Genomic DNA, 17,216 nt, shown 5'->3' on the forward strand with positions numbered 1-17,216 from the left:
AGTTTCCTTAGCCTCACTGCCTTTTCAGGGCACAAGAGTGAAAGAGCAGATGGGTGCCTTGTGCTTGCCCATTTTATGAGAATTTAATATTGCCATATGTTTGTCTTGTTTCAGCCAAAACACCATCGCTACCTTATGAAGGGGATCTGGATGCTGTGACCACATTCAAGTGATTGAGACAAACTATGTGTCTGGGTGTGCTGATATGGCTTTGGTGAAAAATAGAATTGAGTCTAATGATGCATCTGCTGTGAAGGTGGAAGCTTTTCAGAGTTTTAGGAGAGTTCTGTGTATGGGTCATGTAAGAGATCCCCCACCCAGAGTATGGAGGCCCTAGCAAAAATAGATGCTGTAGAGACTCTGATTGCCAGAGCTGAGGCTTTGTTGGGGATTGGGGGTTGGGGGGGGAGTGATATCTGTGAGAATATTGTAAATCTAACCATGAATGCCATATTTTACATTATTCCACTTTACACAGACAACAATTACCTGGTTTCTTCTACTGAAAAAGGATCAAGGTAACATTTGGCACAAGTGATTTGTAAAGGGATCAATAGTATTACTAAAACCTACATAGAACTTCTTTTAAAAATATTTATCATTTCATGGGTTGATGTGTAAGGCAAATAGTAGGCAGGATTGGATGCAAGAGCTGATGTGTTATAGGGTAACTGGTGAAATACACTGTAGTCATTGAAAGTGTATTCATAATAGCTTTAAGGCCTTAGCTATATCAGTGTTTATCCCGGGGTGAACCCCGAGATCGTCCCTGTGTGTCCAGATGACACACAGGGGATCCCAGGATCAGGGAGGGATCACATCTCCCTGGCCCTGAGATACAGCCCTACACTTTGGGCCCGCTTTTTCCACGGGCCCGGGACCACGGAAGATGTGGCCCATTGCCACGGAGCCGGGAGGAGTGCTGCGCCCATCGGGGGTAGGGCGGGGGGAGCGAGGAAAGTAGTTTAAATTAAAACAAAACTTACCTTTGCGCACGAGCGTTCGTGCACTCCATCCCCTTAAAAAAAAAAAGGCAGGCGCAACGCCTCTCTTCCTGAGGTCGTCATGCCTTACATGTAAACGAGAGCGAGATCTCGCATTAATCGCAACGCGAGATCACCCCTCCTCCATCCAGGATTATCCGGTAGGTCTAGCTAAGGTCATCGTCTTTACAGTGCTGCAAGTCTTTTGTTTTTGCTGCAACAAACACAGTTACCGCTCTGCAAATAATGCAAATTAGAATAATGGGATGGCATTGGTTCAGTTGAACCATCCAAAGTCTACAGAATAATGAATAGTAACTCAGTGAAATAGTTCAGCCACAGTAGTTAAGAATTTCTCCCTGTCAAACAATATAAATACCCATTTAGAATTTCCGAAAAAGAACAACATATCAGACACAAAAACAAGTTTGGAAAAAATTAATATTATTTAACATATGTCTGACTTAAATATTTCCACATAACAAAAGTGTTATTTTCAAGCCACCAGCTATATCACTTATATACATATGTCCAGAGTTAACAAAAGAATTATGAGATGTCCTATCAAAAGCAGTGATTCTTCCCCTTCAGGAAATAGAAAGTGCTATAATACACAAAATATAAATTATATGTACAGATAGTTTCTTTCTGGAACTGAGAGCAAATAAAAAGCAATTATTTTTCAGAAAAGTATAACATGTTTACATTACAATAAAATGAATCAATACTGTTTTTGAAGAGTTCATCTAAAGTTGAAAACTTTATGAACACTTCTTGTAACTTGGATTATTATTTACAAAATATACTCATCAGCCACATAGAGGCTTAAATATCTGTATATACATACACACATATATATAACATATAAAGAAATTTTAAAATCAAAGTAAAATTAAGCAAGATCCTTCTGTCTTTGGAATGTCTAAAACAGAACATATGCTTTAATCCAGTGTGAGGGTTTTTTGTTTTTGATATGATGATACCTTTTCTCAGTAAATGGGACTTTTCAGAGCAATACTGAAAAGACTAGGTAGTTTTAAACTTTTTAAAAATCTCTCAGAATAAATGGCAACAAAAATTAATATTTTTACTCATTTGGACCTGTTAAGGAGACCAACTTTTGTTAACTGATGGAACACCTCCCACAGTTCACTTGGTTTGGTCAGGAAGATGTACAGTTTTCTATGTTCTACCATCTTTAATATATGGCTTATGTTTTCATGGTGATCTAGCTAAAGTTTCTTAGCTGTAAGACCTACACAGAAAATACATGCATTTGCTGTTCAATTCATGGAGCCGCTGTTGTCATTAGCTGGCTTTTCTTTGAATAATTATTGCTGAATTTGAAACTGAATATGTACCATTGGGAAATAGTAACAAGTAACAGTCATTAAATAAAATGAATATGTACTCTCAATTTTTGAAATACCAGCAACACCAATTAATGGACTAAAATAGTATCAGACATTGTCATTCTCTACTACATCCATCTAATTTTGAGATAAGTTCCCTTCCAATTAATTCTAAACAGTCAAGACACGCTCATGATTGGCAGGACTTCCATATGGCCTATCATCTAATCACCCTTCACTGATACCAACATCTGTGTGTGTGTGTGTTTGTTATTTAAGTAAATACACATATGGTGGATTCAAAAAATGAACAAGTTCCATGTACCTGAGATCACTGATTGTAGACAATATAGCAAAGTTTATCTGGTGTTTCTTCAATATTCTACAAGCTTACAAAAGACAATAGTTCTTTAGGTTTTTTTGTAGTATTTAAAAAGCTATATTATCTTATTTCCAATATGTTTTAATAGTAAAAATCCACAGATGACTATTTCTTCTTTTAAAAAAATCTAGTCCTGAAAGCATTTCAAGCTTTCACCTTAGTAGTCATCAAAAAATATTGGTTATACTCTGCCATTCATTTGAAGATTCTTGAACAACCTCTTCCAAGTTCAGAGAACGATTAATGTCTTCGCCTTCCTGCCCTTGATGGTTGCTGGATTCTTGTACCGTGCCTACCAAGAGAAATAATGCTAAGAGGTATACCACAAGATCTACTGCAAATACAGAAGAGTTAAATATAAAAGTTTTACTAAATACATAATAAGAAATGCATTTCCTTTTTCTTTTCTTTTCTTTTCTTTTGGGGGGGGGGGGGAGAGGAAGGAAACTACATCCATTTTATGTAGTATTTACTTATGAAGGAATATTCCCAAACCTTATTCACTGTAAACATTTTGATGCAGAGCCGTGCATGTGATTTCAAAGGCTCTAGCATGTGGGGTCCCAAATGGACAGAGTAGATATATTCACATTAAGAGAAACCTGAATGCTTATCCTGTGATGTCAATTTAAAGTTCTGTCGCAGCTCTTCAGGGTAATGGAGCTCCTATATCTACATTAACATGTCAACTGAATAATTATAGAGACCATGGTATAACTCTGTAGAGTATGGCGAAGAGGGAAAAAACCAATAGAGCACAAATAGTAACACAACAAAACACGTATTCCCTAGAATATACTTTTGAATACTTAGAGATGGAGTGTTGGGGCTGAAAACAAAAATGTAGAAAACTGAATACTTCCAGTACTCAATGCAGTCCGTGAGCCTTGTGAATACTGTGCTGCAAATTAAAGAGCTGGTCTAAGCCCTAAAAGGCCTAAAATAGTCTGTAAAACTTACACATACCAGAATATCCATGAGCTCGCTTCATATGAAGCTTCATATTGCTTTTCTGAGTAAAACCCATTGCACAATAATCACACTTGTATGGTCTTTCTCCTGTGTGTTTTTTCATATGAACTTGCAGTGCACTCTTCTGGTTAAAAGCTTTCTCACATAGCGTACACTGAAACGGCCGTTCTCCTATAATAAAGAGGGGATATTAAAAGAGTTATTGCAAAGTGAAGCAGATTGGAAGGGGGGGGGGGGAAACCACCTTAAGTTTCACATATATATTAATGTGACCTAAACTGTTTGTGAGCACTCAGGAAAGAGATCTTCCTCACTACAAGCAACCAACTGGATGCTAACCTGTGACTTATCTTTGTTGAGATATCTTTTCTAAGCCACTCTAAAATATATATCTCATAGCTCAAGACAAGAGGCAGACATTTAGAAAAGAAGCACGTCTCTAGCAGCAACATCCAGAGAGGCAGTTACCTAGTCAGGGGTTCAGCGTAAAATGGAGGCAAATGGAGGTAGAATTTTGCATAATCAACTGTCAATTACTTATGTCTTTTGATATCTAATCCTTCTTTGGAAATCCTTTGCCACAGAGATTTTCTTCTGGCAGGGAATTTCATTGTTCGTCTTTCCTCATATTAAGTACAGACATTAGCTCTAGAGGTGTCACGAGCTCCCCCATTTTAGGCAGAATTCGCTAATCCGGAGGCTCAAAGTGGAGAAAACTAGGGCCTTAGCTAGACCTAAGGTTTATCCTGGGATCATCCCTGCTCATGTAAATGACACACAGGATATCTTGGGAGCAGGCAGGGACGACCCCGCGACGATCCTGGGATAAACCTTAAGTCTAGCTAAGGCCTATGTTTTATACTTTTCTTTCCTCTCTTCCCATGTGTGTCAAAGTATTTTTTTGTTCTTCCCCTGCCATTTCTCCCCCCCTCCTTTGTTCACACTTTAATTATACCCTATCCTGTCATTTTCTTTCATCCCTCTCTCTTGGTGCTTTCTTCTATAACACTTCCCCTTACTTATCCCTATTATCAATACCATCATGATTAACAACCTTTTATCAAACACACTCACTCACACACATACACAGGGTCTCCAGTTTCCAGTGCCACTGCTCAATGGCAGGTTGCCGTTCCAAGACAGTGGAGGTGGCTGTTGCCAGGGCCACAAAATGCAGCACTTCTCCTTTATTTCTCCCGCAGTCCATCTGCCCATTCAACCTCCCTTATTCCCATTCTTTCTCCTCCTCCCCACACCCTCATCTGGAAACATTCTACCTGTCATCTATTTTCTTTCTTTCCTTTCCTCCCCTTCAGCTTTGCATGCTACTGCCTTGTTCGCTAACTAATTCCTGTTCCCCTGTGTGCCTGTGCACTGTAGATGCAGGGAACTACTCCTGGTCTCAGTCCAAAGCTCTGGGGTGCAGGCAGGCAAGGAGCACTGAAAGTGGACTGAGGCCCACTGGGGGTCTCCAGCCCACTGCGTGAGAAACAGTGCACTAGGACAAACTGCTAGAAGCTGCCATGTAGAATCCTTGTCACCCTATCTCAAAAAGGATACCAAAGTTGGGAAAAGCACAGAAAAGGGGAGCTACAATTGTCAAAAGTCTGTAAGGAAAGGCTAAAGTGTTTGGAGCTTTGTAGTTTAGGGGGGAAAGACAACTAAGGTGGGATATGATAGAGGTGTATAAAATTAAGAATTGCTTTTAAAGAGGAGAGAGAGAGAGAGAGAGAGAAATCCGTCTCTTGTAGTATCAGAGCTTGAGGTTCTCCAAACAAATCAATTGGAAGTAGGTTCAAAGCAGACAAAAGGAATTCTTCACATAACAAGTAATAAGCTTATGGGAGTCACTACTACAAAATGTAGTATCTTTTAAAGCTTAGATGGGTTTAAAAAGGGATAAGACAAATTGATGGAAGCTAACAACTATTAGCTTTGATTCTTAAATAGAGTCTACTTTTACAGAAGCAGTGTATTTCTGAATACCAGATACTGGATATTAAGAACAGAGAAGACCATTGTCTTTATGCCTAGCTTGTGAGCTCCCACAAGTATTGGGCTGACCACTGTTGAAAACAGACTACTGTACTTGCTTTTCAAGGCAAGCAAGATGATCCAGTAAAGTAAATCTCGTGCTTTTTCTGAATGGATACATTCATTTATAAGATTCGAGGCAATGGTATGAAGTACAGACTGAAAAGCATATCTTTGTCAGACCATAATCACAGAGAAAACTGAAGGTAGTTGTTATTTCTCTTCTTGATCCCAGTATTATTTGTTTGGGTTTTTATTACATATTTAAAATTGACTCTTCACTCACTCACAGCAAATATAAAAAATGCTAGAGTATTCCTAAACTCTTCAGGAACATAATACTTTGTACTTGTATAGTCCAAGACAACCTCATTACATCCATAGATTCAACTTTCTCCATCCACTGGACCATACTGAGTACTGAGTGTCTTTGAAAATCATCTATATAAAACAGACAAATAAGCACTGGCAGAAAAGTTGTACGAAACAAACTGTGACTGAAATCTGAATTTCACATGTCTGGACTCTCTAGTTTGCACACTGACCACACCATAAAGCCTTGAAATGTATACAATGTTGATCAGGTATGAAAGTGATCACCCACATCTATTTTCCCAGGTGATAATTTAAGTCCTACATAATTTACTTAAATATTTGCATTCCTTAGCAGCTTATAGTTAGCTACTTGTACTACTAATTTCTTACCTGTATGAATGCGGCTGTGTCTTTCCAGTTGACTTGGCTTAGCAAATGCTTTTTCACAAGTATCACATTTAAATACTCTTGGCTTTTGGGAACTTAATGATGGTCCAGCCTGATGTGTTTGCATATGCTCCTAATCAAAATACACAACAAATATGTTGCACATTTGATTCTATACATGAGGTTACCTCACACTATCTATTTTGTGAAATCTATAAAGTATGACATCAGCAATGGCCAAATTCAGTCTGTTATAGAAAGGACGCAAATAACATGCACCCCTTAACAAGAGCAAAGCCTTCTTGTATTAAAAATAAAACATTTCAAACGAAGAGCAAGCATAACCATTTACAATTTCCTTTTTCAGTAGAAACAACACTAAAATGAAAACCACCGTATTTGACCAAATTCCAGACATTACAGGGAAAGACTAACTACAGACAATGTTGGTGGAACCACTATGGCTCAGTTCAAATATAACAGTTTTCTATAACTACTGAACCACATCTATGAATTAGAATGAAGGGTTATTTCTCTTTCTGCACCTAGAAAATTAAATACGAAAACAGGATTGGGGAACATTTTGATGAACTGTAACCCCATCATCCCTCACCATTCACAAGGCTCACTGAAGCTGATGGAAATTGGAGTCCAACAATTTCCGGAGGGCCTCCTCAGCCCTGTTCTAAGATGTTGCATTCTGTGTATTATTTAAATTTCTACTCTGGTTACTGGTCAAGAGTGACACTAAAGGTCGCGCACAATAAAATACAGTAAAACATATGCAATGCTAAAAAGAACTGCAACAAAGAAACAAGCACAATCAGCATCATAAAAATGGTTAAATAGCAAAAATCTTCCTTAAAAGGAAGCTATTCTGGTCAACCTTTTAAACATGGGAGGTGGAAGCAGCCATTGGTCTTCTTTAGGTAACAGGACTAATGACAACTGGGAACTTGCACATCCTACCGTCCAGGAAAATTATCATAGCTTGGTCTATCTGTCAATTAGGAGTGACTGCAGAAATATTACTCGCTTGCTACAAAGAATACTCATCAAGCGCCAGTTACCCTAGGATAGCAAAACTGAAGAAAAGCACACCATGGCCCTATTTATCAGCAGTTTGAGCAAAGTCCAGGTATCAAAAATTGAAGAATGGAGGAATGATAAAGCATTAGGGTTACTCCAGATCAAGTAATTTGGAACCCCAAAATCCAGGAGAAAATTAAAACAAGTATAATCTTGTAGGGATCCCTATTCACTATTAAATGAGAGCCTTTTATAACTCATCTTTTAAAACTTATTAAAGAATATGGAGGAAAGGTTCCCAATAGGATCAAGATTTGTTTTCAACTAATATTGACCTGGAAGAAGATCTTCACTGCAAAAATGAATAAAGATGCACTTTTTCACAGGATTTAAACAAAGAGGACCTCTTTGTCAAGCTAGACCTTTCTGAGGCCTCTTTCATTTTCATTGCAGCCGTCTTTTGATTTTTTTCATACCTTAAGGTGCGTTGCTCGTTTGAAAGCTTTATTGCAAATATGACAAACATGGATTCTTTCCTTTCCATGAACTTCTTTGCTATGCTGCATTAGCATGGCAGCTGATGAAAATGTTTGACTACATTCAAAACACTGGTGGACACGGGGTTCTTTTTCAGCTTGAATGCCTTTAGACAGAGTTGGGGAAACCTCACTCACCTGCAACAGTTAAATAAAATATACATACAAATGATTATAGGAAGTAAGACCACTTAAAATGCATGAGATTATTTAACTAGTAGTTTTTTTCAGGTGTGATGTCATCATGCTTAGAGGAACACATATTTATTGAATGAATATTGAGATATGCCATGCAACATTTCGTTCAACTCTTCAGTAAATAAAGGAATTAATTATGAGGCAATCTAATCTTTTTAAGACCTGTTTTCCCCCCCCCCCCCTACTTTTTTTAAATTTACAAACCATCTTCACATCTTTAGGAAAAAATAATCTGATAAGCGATTAAGAATGCACAATATATCTTCACTCAGGTTTAGAGTTAAGGAATTTACCTGTGAATTTCTGCTCTAGTAAGTGGCAGGAGGTTATTCTGTTCTTACATGCAATTTAAACACACTGAGAAACGCAAAAACTGGAGCAACTAACAAATAAATTAACGGCACAGGAAAGAAGAACCAAATGGCCATCGCTGAGAGTCTTTGGTATGAATTCCTTCTATGCCTCTGTTAGTGTAGTAGTAAGGGAATGTCAGAATACCCTCCTGACACTGACTGGAAGAAGAATGCATAAGGAAGAAATTCCTCCTTCTTCTGACAATGTCGGGAATGTATTCTGTTCTTCAGAATGTACTACAACATTGGCATGCCTTTGAGAGCTCTTCTGTGCCAGCACCTTCACTGGTACAATAACTTATGAAGTGTCTTCCTTCCAAAAGCTGGCTTTGCTGAGACAAATATTTCTGTTGGAAGTGGGTATGGCAAGGATGGCTCCACTCTCCAGATTCCTTCCAAGGAACATGTTTTCACAATTATTTATTTATTTATTTATTTAATTACATTTATATACCGCCCCACAGCCGAAGCTCTCTGGGCGGCTTACAACATTTAATGTTCTTTAGGTAGCAATGCCTCAATTGCTTGTAGTATATACAAGATTGTAACTATCTGGAAAGCTTGTCCTCTAACACTTCTGCCAAGAACTGTTTTTGAAGGGGAGAAATAAGCTCACTGTTCTTCCTAACCTCCTTATTCTTATCTGAACAGAATTACAGAAGCATTCCTTAGGCAGCTACAGACTCCATCCCATAGCTTCATTTTCCATGAAGAAAAATGGAACATTGACTTTTAGGTCCCATGAGAAAGCATCATCATCTCTCAATTAGAGGTCTGTTCCGAGAATCACCACAGCCCTACAGACAATGTATATACTGGATGAGTGCATACGGACGACAGGTCTCTGGTGAAGAATATCTGACAGAACTGGAAGCCGCCAGGGTCACCACCGAGAGTGTAATGTGATCCACAAATCTTGACTTTCTGGGGCATTACTTTAACTATTGTGCATTATGCCTGAAAACAGGAGGAAAGAGAAAAGGCATGCACAAGGTTCTTCAGTTACTCTCCAAAACTTCACTTTCTGTTCTGGAACACAGTGAAAAACACAGTTCCACTTTCTACTGTGCAGTAGAAAGTGGAACTTGTTCCCATATCAATGGAAACATCATTTTACCCAATGCACACTCAGCCAGCCAACAGATATATTGGCTATACAGCTACATGTTCTGCTTGTATCTGCCATTCTATTATGTCGTAGTCTCAGGGTGAAAAGATGTTGGTCTTCTATTCCCTTTTCAACTTGGGCATAGCACTATCTGTATATATTAGAAAATGCCATCCACTTAGCCTTGAGGGAGTGCAAGGAGAGCCAGATGAATTCTTTTTAACTTTAGTCCGTTTATTTCCTTCTCTTTCTTCATTCATATTTTTAAGTGATCCAGTGTAATAGCTAACTATGATTTTGAAAGTATGCAGTTCAATTCAAAACTCAGACTACATGGCTTCAGGCAAGTCACTGTTTTCAAAGCCACAGCTTTGAATTTGCTGTTATGAATATGAACAGTCCTGGGCTCATGTGCTTCCTCTTTTCTTTCTCCCTTAGCCCATGGCTGTAGAAATTAATGCCTAAATCCAGCAAAGGATGGTCTGTAAAAAACCTGGAAGGGAATCTTCTAATCTCTTGCATGTGCAGAGGAAGGCAAAGAGGGGAGTGCACAAACCGGAGGCTTAAGGCTACCAATATTTTTAACGACAAATCATGGCTTGACTTTACATCTGAATGCAGCAGCTTAAGAAAAGTGCTATATAGATTCGAAGTATTATCATTATTATTTAGCTGTCATTTTCTGGCAGTGGGTTCCCTACCCTTGGAAGCTTGCATTTCTACATGTGGATGTTGTCTGCTATGGATTATTCACAATAGGAACATGTGATTGAGCAGTAAGGGCTCAGTACCTCTCAGTGAAGTTCACAACCAGTTCTAATATCCCAATGCCGTGGTGATTCTATCCACAATTTTGGGTTGAGATGTAAGAAGGCTTAAAACCCTGCCATTCGTTTTTATGCATGTTATCATCACGCGCTCAGGAGCTGTCCTGAAGCTATCAGTTCTATTCTCCGGCTCCTCATGTTGGGTATGAAAACTCCATTTGCTACTAGCCTGTCAGTAACATCTTCTCCCTTCACATATCTATGATAACTCACACAAAATGGGGAGGAGGAGGAGGAGGAGAATTAGTGTGGGGTCTGGGTGAGATTGCTTATAATGTGAAAAGGCTTGGTATAAAACCATTGCCCAGTCTCAATCTGCCTACCTGCTCTGAAGGCATAGCCATTCTGGAAGCTGGGAGATTCCACCTCCCAGGATAATTACAATTGGGCCTGCCTTTCTGGTCCACTTGGGAAAACAGAATACTCTCCTGCCACTGTCCAGGAATCAGCCTGCCATACTCTGTCCAAATGACAAATTGTAAAGCTAGATCAGAAGGATGGTTTAAAAAGACAGATGCTTTCCAGATGTAAGGAAACCTTTGAATACAGAAATTTTCTTACCTGATAATTTTCCTAAGACTTATGTCTCCATCAATCCATCTTTCTGAGTACTCCCACTCTGTGAGTAAAGACCAGAGGCAATTCAAGCACTGTGGCTGAAAGCTCCAGGCTTAAACCCTATCAGTAACACTTTTTCACAAGAGCAGTATTTCCAAAGCCGTTAACATATTTAACCATAATGAATTCTTGGAATAGCACGGAAAAAATGCTTCATGTCATCAATTGCTTGAATGAAGTAAATCCAGATTGAAAGAGACATTAACCACCCCAAAAAAATCATCAGGTAAGACTTTCCATCATTTGTGCAGTTAGTATTAATTTGTCACTGTGGAAGCAGGAAAAGCAATGCCAGGCAAGAGAGCAGAGGGGAAACTCTGAACAAATTACAGCTGAAAAGAAATTTGGGGTCTAACTGATGAGTGAAGCAACTATCCACAGTTAAAGTTGAAAGGAGAATATGCAATTGATGAAATACAGTTGCTAATGTGGTCAGATGGAACTAGCCACAAACCAAACAAAGAAAACTAAGAAGGGAAAATGAAAAAGGGGAAAATACAAGAAAAATGTTTCCGGGACAAGTGTGAAGAACAAATGATAGAGATGGCTAACAAAGAATATTCTCTAATATGTGCTCTTTAATATTTTATATGTAGTATAGTAGTGTGAAGGACAAGGGGTCTGACCTGGGTTTTGTTCTATTTATTTATTTATTTCATTTCATTTCATTTCATTTCTATACCGCCCAATAGCCGGAGCTCTCTGGGCGGTTCTACTTCAATGTTGCTTTTTGTGTCTGCCAGAATGTGTATATTATTGTGGTCTGTGCTTCGCTGTCCCAGGCTCGGGTGGGAGGGAAGGAGCTGGGCATGCCTGCCAAGCTCATCTTTGCTTGGCATTTCAAACTCCCCCTGTAGCACCTGGGGATTATCAGAAGAGCTTAGAAGTCAACTCATTTCAGCTATGGGAAAGAATGTGGGTCTCGCTTCTGTTGGGAGGGGTCGCCAGAGGCCCGGGAAGGGCATTGGTTGGTGGGAATGGATCATGGGGCCAGGTGGCCAAAAAGGGACAAAGTGTCTAGTGTGGAAGGGTCCATCTTCTTTGCTGGATGACACACATGTCAAGGGAAGATCAGGTCCAGGCAGTCAAGGGGGGACTGCCCGGAGTTAGTTAGGCTTTTTCTTATGTTTTAATGTGTTGGGGCATTGTGGACAAGTTCAGCCGCCATTGCGGCAGGGTGGTGGAATGACTGATGGTTTTATTGTGGTAATTGCTAGCTTCCTTCCCTCAGCTTCGTTTCTCACTCTTTTTTCCCCACTTCCTTCCCCAACCCTCCCTTTTCCCCTTTGCTTAGCTTTTACTGACTAAGGCCTTACATGTTACTCTTAGTGGTGTTAATAAACCTTCTTTGGTCCCTAATGTGTGTTTGTGCTTTACTCTTGGAACATCTGGCTCATCCTGGTTGTGGACAGGGCTAGGGAGGCGGGTTGCCTGGGAGTCTAGGACGTTTGGTCCAGGAGCTACCTTGCAGGGACGTCAGGTGGACCCTGACTTCCATTACAAGTAGTAGGCCCAATAATTTTTTAAATAAATAAAACATCATTAAATTAATTAAACATAAGAAACAAGCAATAGAATAGGCAATGTAGATGTGAAAAGATGCAAAAGGACAACGAAAAGAAGGCAGGGAAATTGCTGAGAAGCTAAATGAACTTCACTACATAGATAGCCACAACTGAACAACTGTTTCAGGCAGTACATCTGGAAAACTATGTCAAACAGAGGTAATAAATAACATATTATAAGTATAACAATTATCAAAAATGTTCTTAAAATCAACCTCCTTAACAAGACTTGAAGGTAACCAATATCAAGGTGTGGGTGTGGGTGTGTTTACTTTAGAAAAAAATGACCAAAGATAAGAACAGCCTGTGAAATATGAATGAGCTGAGAAAATAAAAAGAGAGCCCCCTCCAATATACCACTTGAAGTCAAAGATAATTAAGGAAGGGCTTGTAATTCAGTGGTAGAGCACATGTTTTTCATGCAGATGGTCCCATGTTCAATGCCGAACATCTCTTGGTAGGACTGGAAAAACTCCTGCCTGAAATTCTCGTGAGCCACTGACTGTCAGTGCTAATAATACTGGGCTACGTGGACCAATGGTTTGACTCAGTATAAGGCAGATTCCTATATTCCTAGCATCCAACTAAATTGATTGTCAAGACATTAACATGTTCAGGACAAAAATAAAGTACTAGTTCATACCACACATTATTAAATTACAGCATACATTACCACTAACTGCTGATGGGCACTATCTTAGGCTCACTGGGTGGGCAGGAAGAACTCACCTGTTGTCTCATTTGAACTGATGTGGGTACCATGTTAGTACAACAGCATATCACCTGCACAGGCTATAGATTGCTGGCTACTAATAGTTCAAAAATGGGCATGGCAGACCAATTTAAATGAGACACCAGGCACAAATGGGATAAGTAAGTTCTTGTCGCTTGCCAGGCATCACATTTAAATTGGGGTTAGATGGCTTTTAAACAAAAACAAATTACACACATATCTGGACAGGTCAGCAACAGCTACTAATCAAATCAAACCGTCATGTTCAGAGGCAGCATACTGGTAACAAATAGCAAACAGATGGCTATCACAATTATTGCTCATCTTATGACTTTCACAGAACCATCTGGTAAGACACTTTTGGAGGGAGAATGCTAGAGAATCTTATCCAGCAAACCTTTTATTTTCAACTGACAATCATCCTAATAAATTACCTTTTCAAGCCTAGTTTGAAAAACATGGTTACTGGGGTGGGGGGGAGATGGGGAATGGGGCAGGGAAATAAAGGAAGTGAATTTCAGGTTGGCAGGATAGGATAGGAGTCAAGTAAGGATCAGAAGAATTAAATGGAATAATGGTATATTGTCATCTTCCCCAACCTGTGCCCTCCAGATATTTTGAAATACAACTCCCAGAAGTTCCAGCCACTATGACCAATGCTCAGACATTATGCGAGTTGTACTCCAGAACATCCGGAGGGCACCAGATTGGGGAGCAGACATGCCACAGAGACATGAGAAGAAAAGAAGACATAAGAGGAACAAGACATATGAATATGAGAAGAGCAGACACATAAAAGAATTAGATTTTAACTTTAAATAGAAAAAAAATGCATGGCATAAGGCATAGGAATGTATACATACATTGCAATTCTATGCATGTCTACTTAGAAGCAAGTCCCATTGAGTTCAATAACACCTATTTCCAGGTAACTGCAGCTAAGGGTAAGACCCACTGAATTCAACAGGATTTACTTCTGAGTAGATATGCATCTGATTGCACTGTTGATCTCATTTAATATACAAAAACATCAATGTTATGTTAAAAAGGAAGTACTATTTTTATATATGTGCTGCCTCAAATGCCTCTCAAAAGGGCAAATCTCATCGTTATGCCTCAGTTGATGCTTTCCATAATAAATTACATTAATTAGGATAAGATAAATGACAGTATTTTCCCCCAACTACAGAACACGAACTGAGCATATTTTTTATGTCTTCTTTCAAGGCAACTTTATAAACATGTTTACCTGATATGCTAATTCATCATGGTTTGCAGGAATTGAATGCGGAGTATGACTCACTAGTATAACCTGTTGTGAGCTTGAACTGCTCTGTCCAGAGAGACTAGAATCTGTGAGTAAAGCAGGGAACTGCTGTCCCTGCGAAAAGAAATTTCTTAATAAATTACATTTATAGAAAAATATAACAGTCGTATTCAATCAAAGAGTCATATATCTGAAATTATTAATTATTTAAATTTCTATCCACAATGATGCCTTAACATGGCTAAAATTAGATAAGATAAAATATGTATTTGTGAATGTCTCTTGGCTTCAAAAACATTTTTTATTAAATAATAAAGAGAGAGCTCCAGCTATTGGGCGGTACAGAAATGTAATAAATAAATGAATAAAGAAATAAATATTTAAAATAAATGTTTATCAATAATTCCAAAAATATATAACCCGAATCATTCAATTGAAGTCAGTAAATACATATTCCAGATAATCACACTGACTGGGTTTGCATGATCGACATAGATCCTCACATATTATTTAAGTATTGATGAGCCATGGCACCCATGGGTACCCTCCAGAATATTCAAGCCTCAAATGAGGCTTGTTGTTTCATCCTAATCCAGCAGAGGTGGGTTATGCAAGGGTTAAACAACCCTCACAGAAACTGTCCCGTTGGGTTCAGATGACACAACAAGATTCATTTGGGGCTTGAATATTTGAAATGGTGCCACAACTCACCATGGTTTAAATAATCCACAGTGGACTGTTTGATCGTCCAAACAGGCCCACTGAGTCTACATGAATAACAAAATAGTACCTTTAGTAGGTGTGGTACTCCAGAAACTATAACAGGATATAGCCCTGCCCTTAGGAGCTTACTAACGTCTAAAACTCAACAGAGGGGAGATCTAGGAAGGGGATGAAAATGGAAGGAAGAATGTCTGTTTTCAATTGCACAAACTCAGGTTTGGTTACAGTTAGGGAAGAGGGTGAATTGAGATGCATTTTAATATGAACCAACCTAATCCACACTTCCTGAGCGCAATTATCCTTTGAGTTTTGCTACCTTGAGTGCTATTTTTTGGTAGAAAGGCAGGATACAAATCAAATAAATGAATCAATAGATAGATAGATCAGGGTACGTAAGAGAACCAAAATGCAAACATAGAGAAAGCCACTTGCAAACAAAGTATTTTGGGAGGCGTTGGAATAGAAAATGCATACAAATGCTTGTGCACATTTTAAAAAATGAATATGGAAACTGGACAAAATGAACTTGTGCTTAAAAAAATAAGAATGTTATAGAAAGGAAAGCAGACATATTCACCCATCCCTAGTTACAGTAAGGGATTGCGCAAAAGGCTTCATGGGCAAAATTTATTTATTTATTTATTACATTTTTATACCACCCAATAGCTGAAGCTCTCTGGGCAGTTCACAAGTGAGTTTTTAAGGAAAAGTGAGTTTTTAAGGAGGCATTTGTGAGTGAGAGGCAATAAGGAGGTGCTCTGGGAAGCATTTCCAGATATTTAAAATGCATCAACCAATATTCCATATCCACTGTTGTCAAAACCTCTCCTAAAGAGGCAGACAGACACTAAGCAAACTACATACTCCCTTCGTTGACATTTCTTAGGGTTTTGGGTTTGCCTGAATTAATCAAGGAAATGCAGTTTTTAACTGTATGCCCTACTGCATACAGTGGGATGTATGCCCTACTGCACGTGCTGGCTGACCTCTTACAACCAATTTATTTATTAAAAATGGGTTTTCGATTGCTTTTAAGGGTAGAGCCTTTATCTACAAGATTTTCTTTGGGTGGGTTTGCACATCATGCAAACCTACCCTGTGTGTAAGCCACAGTGGGCTGGTTGTTCATGGAATAACCCATACTATGGCCAACAGACAATTGTGCTTGCTATGGGTTGTCCACTCCTTCCTTCCCTCTCAGTCCTCCAGCCGACTCTGGCACATATCCCAGAGGACCTTGTGGCAAAACCTGTCTTGTCTCCCCCTCCCCACTCTGATCGCTACCCCCTTTTTGCTTCCTGGCATTTTTTAAAATAATAATAATAATAATAATCAGTGCCTTCAAAATGTGCAAACGGCGGTCACAGTTTCTTAAAATGAACTCTTTTTTAAAAAAGAATTGTGAACCCCAATTGTGCATTTTGCAAGTACACAAGTGTGCTCTTGCAGCTGTCCGGTATGTGGTCTTGTCTGGTCAATTTCCTTGTCTGTTTCAGCTTGGGGAGGGGAGTAGGTAACATACAAAGAAATGACAGGATGAGATTGCAAATAGGCTAATTTGTGCACAGTTGCAAAGTACCAGGGGAGAAATAATACCAAGGGGAAGGAGGGACCTGGTAGAAGCACTGAAAATTGAGCAGGGGGGAGGGAGCCAAAGGAGTAGGTGCATCGAAAGGATGGGGAAACAATCTCCCCCTTCATGATGTGATCCTCTCAAATTTAAATGATGGAATGATACCCTTAGTGTTCCCCATCTTTTCAACACTTCCCGAGTCTCCAGCTTCTCTGGTAAGGAGAGATATTAACTCCCCCAATCCTTTTCACAGCTCCTTTA

The 17,216-nt window shown here is 39.1% G+C and overlaps 1 protein-coding gene across 1 annotated transcript in view; it reads right to left on the bottom strand.

Annotated features, from left to right (window-relative positions):
* Window positions 1-1,410: 1,410 nt before the first annotated feature.
* The window catches only part of ZNF236 (zinc finger protein 236), a 68,943-nt gene continuing 53,137 nt past the window's right edge, over window positions 1,411-17,216 (bottom strand). Inside the window, exons 28-32 of the mRNA XM_063130494.1 lie at window positions 14,642-14,773; window positions 7,931-8,128; window positions 6,429-6,558; window positions 3,684-3,860; window positions 1,411-3,009 (exon numbers count right to left, since the gene is read on the bottom strand). Of these exons, the coding sequence (XP_062986564.1) occupies window positions 2,885-3,009; window positions 3,684-3,860; window positions 6,429-6,558; window positions 7,931-8,128; window positions 14,642-14,773 (762 nt within the window). The 3' untranslated portion in view covers window positions 1,411-2,884. The remainder of the gene's footprint in view (window positions 3,010-3,683; window positions 3,861-6,428; window positions 6,559-7,930; window positions 8,129-14,641; window positions 14,774-17,216) is intronic.

This window comes from Elgaria multicarinata, chromosome 7, assembly GCF_023053635.1.
Source record: "Elgaria multicarinata webbii isolate HBS135686 ecotype San Diego chromosome 7, rElgMul1.1.pri, whole genome shotgun sequence".
In the NCBI taxonomy this organism is placed as follows: Eukaryota; Metazoa; Chordata; class Lepidosauria; order Squamata; family Anguidae; genus Elgaria; species Elgaria multicarinata.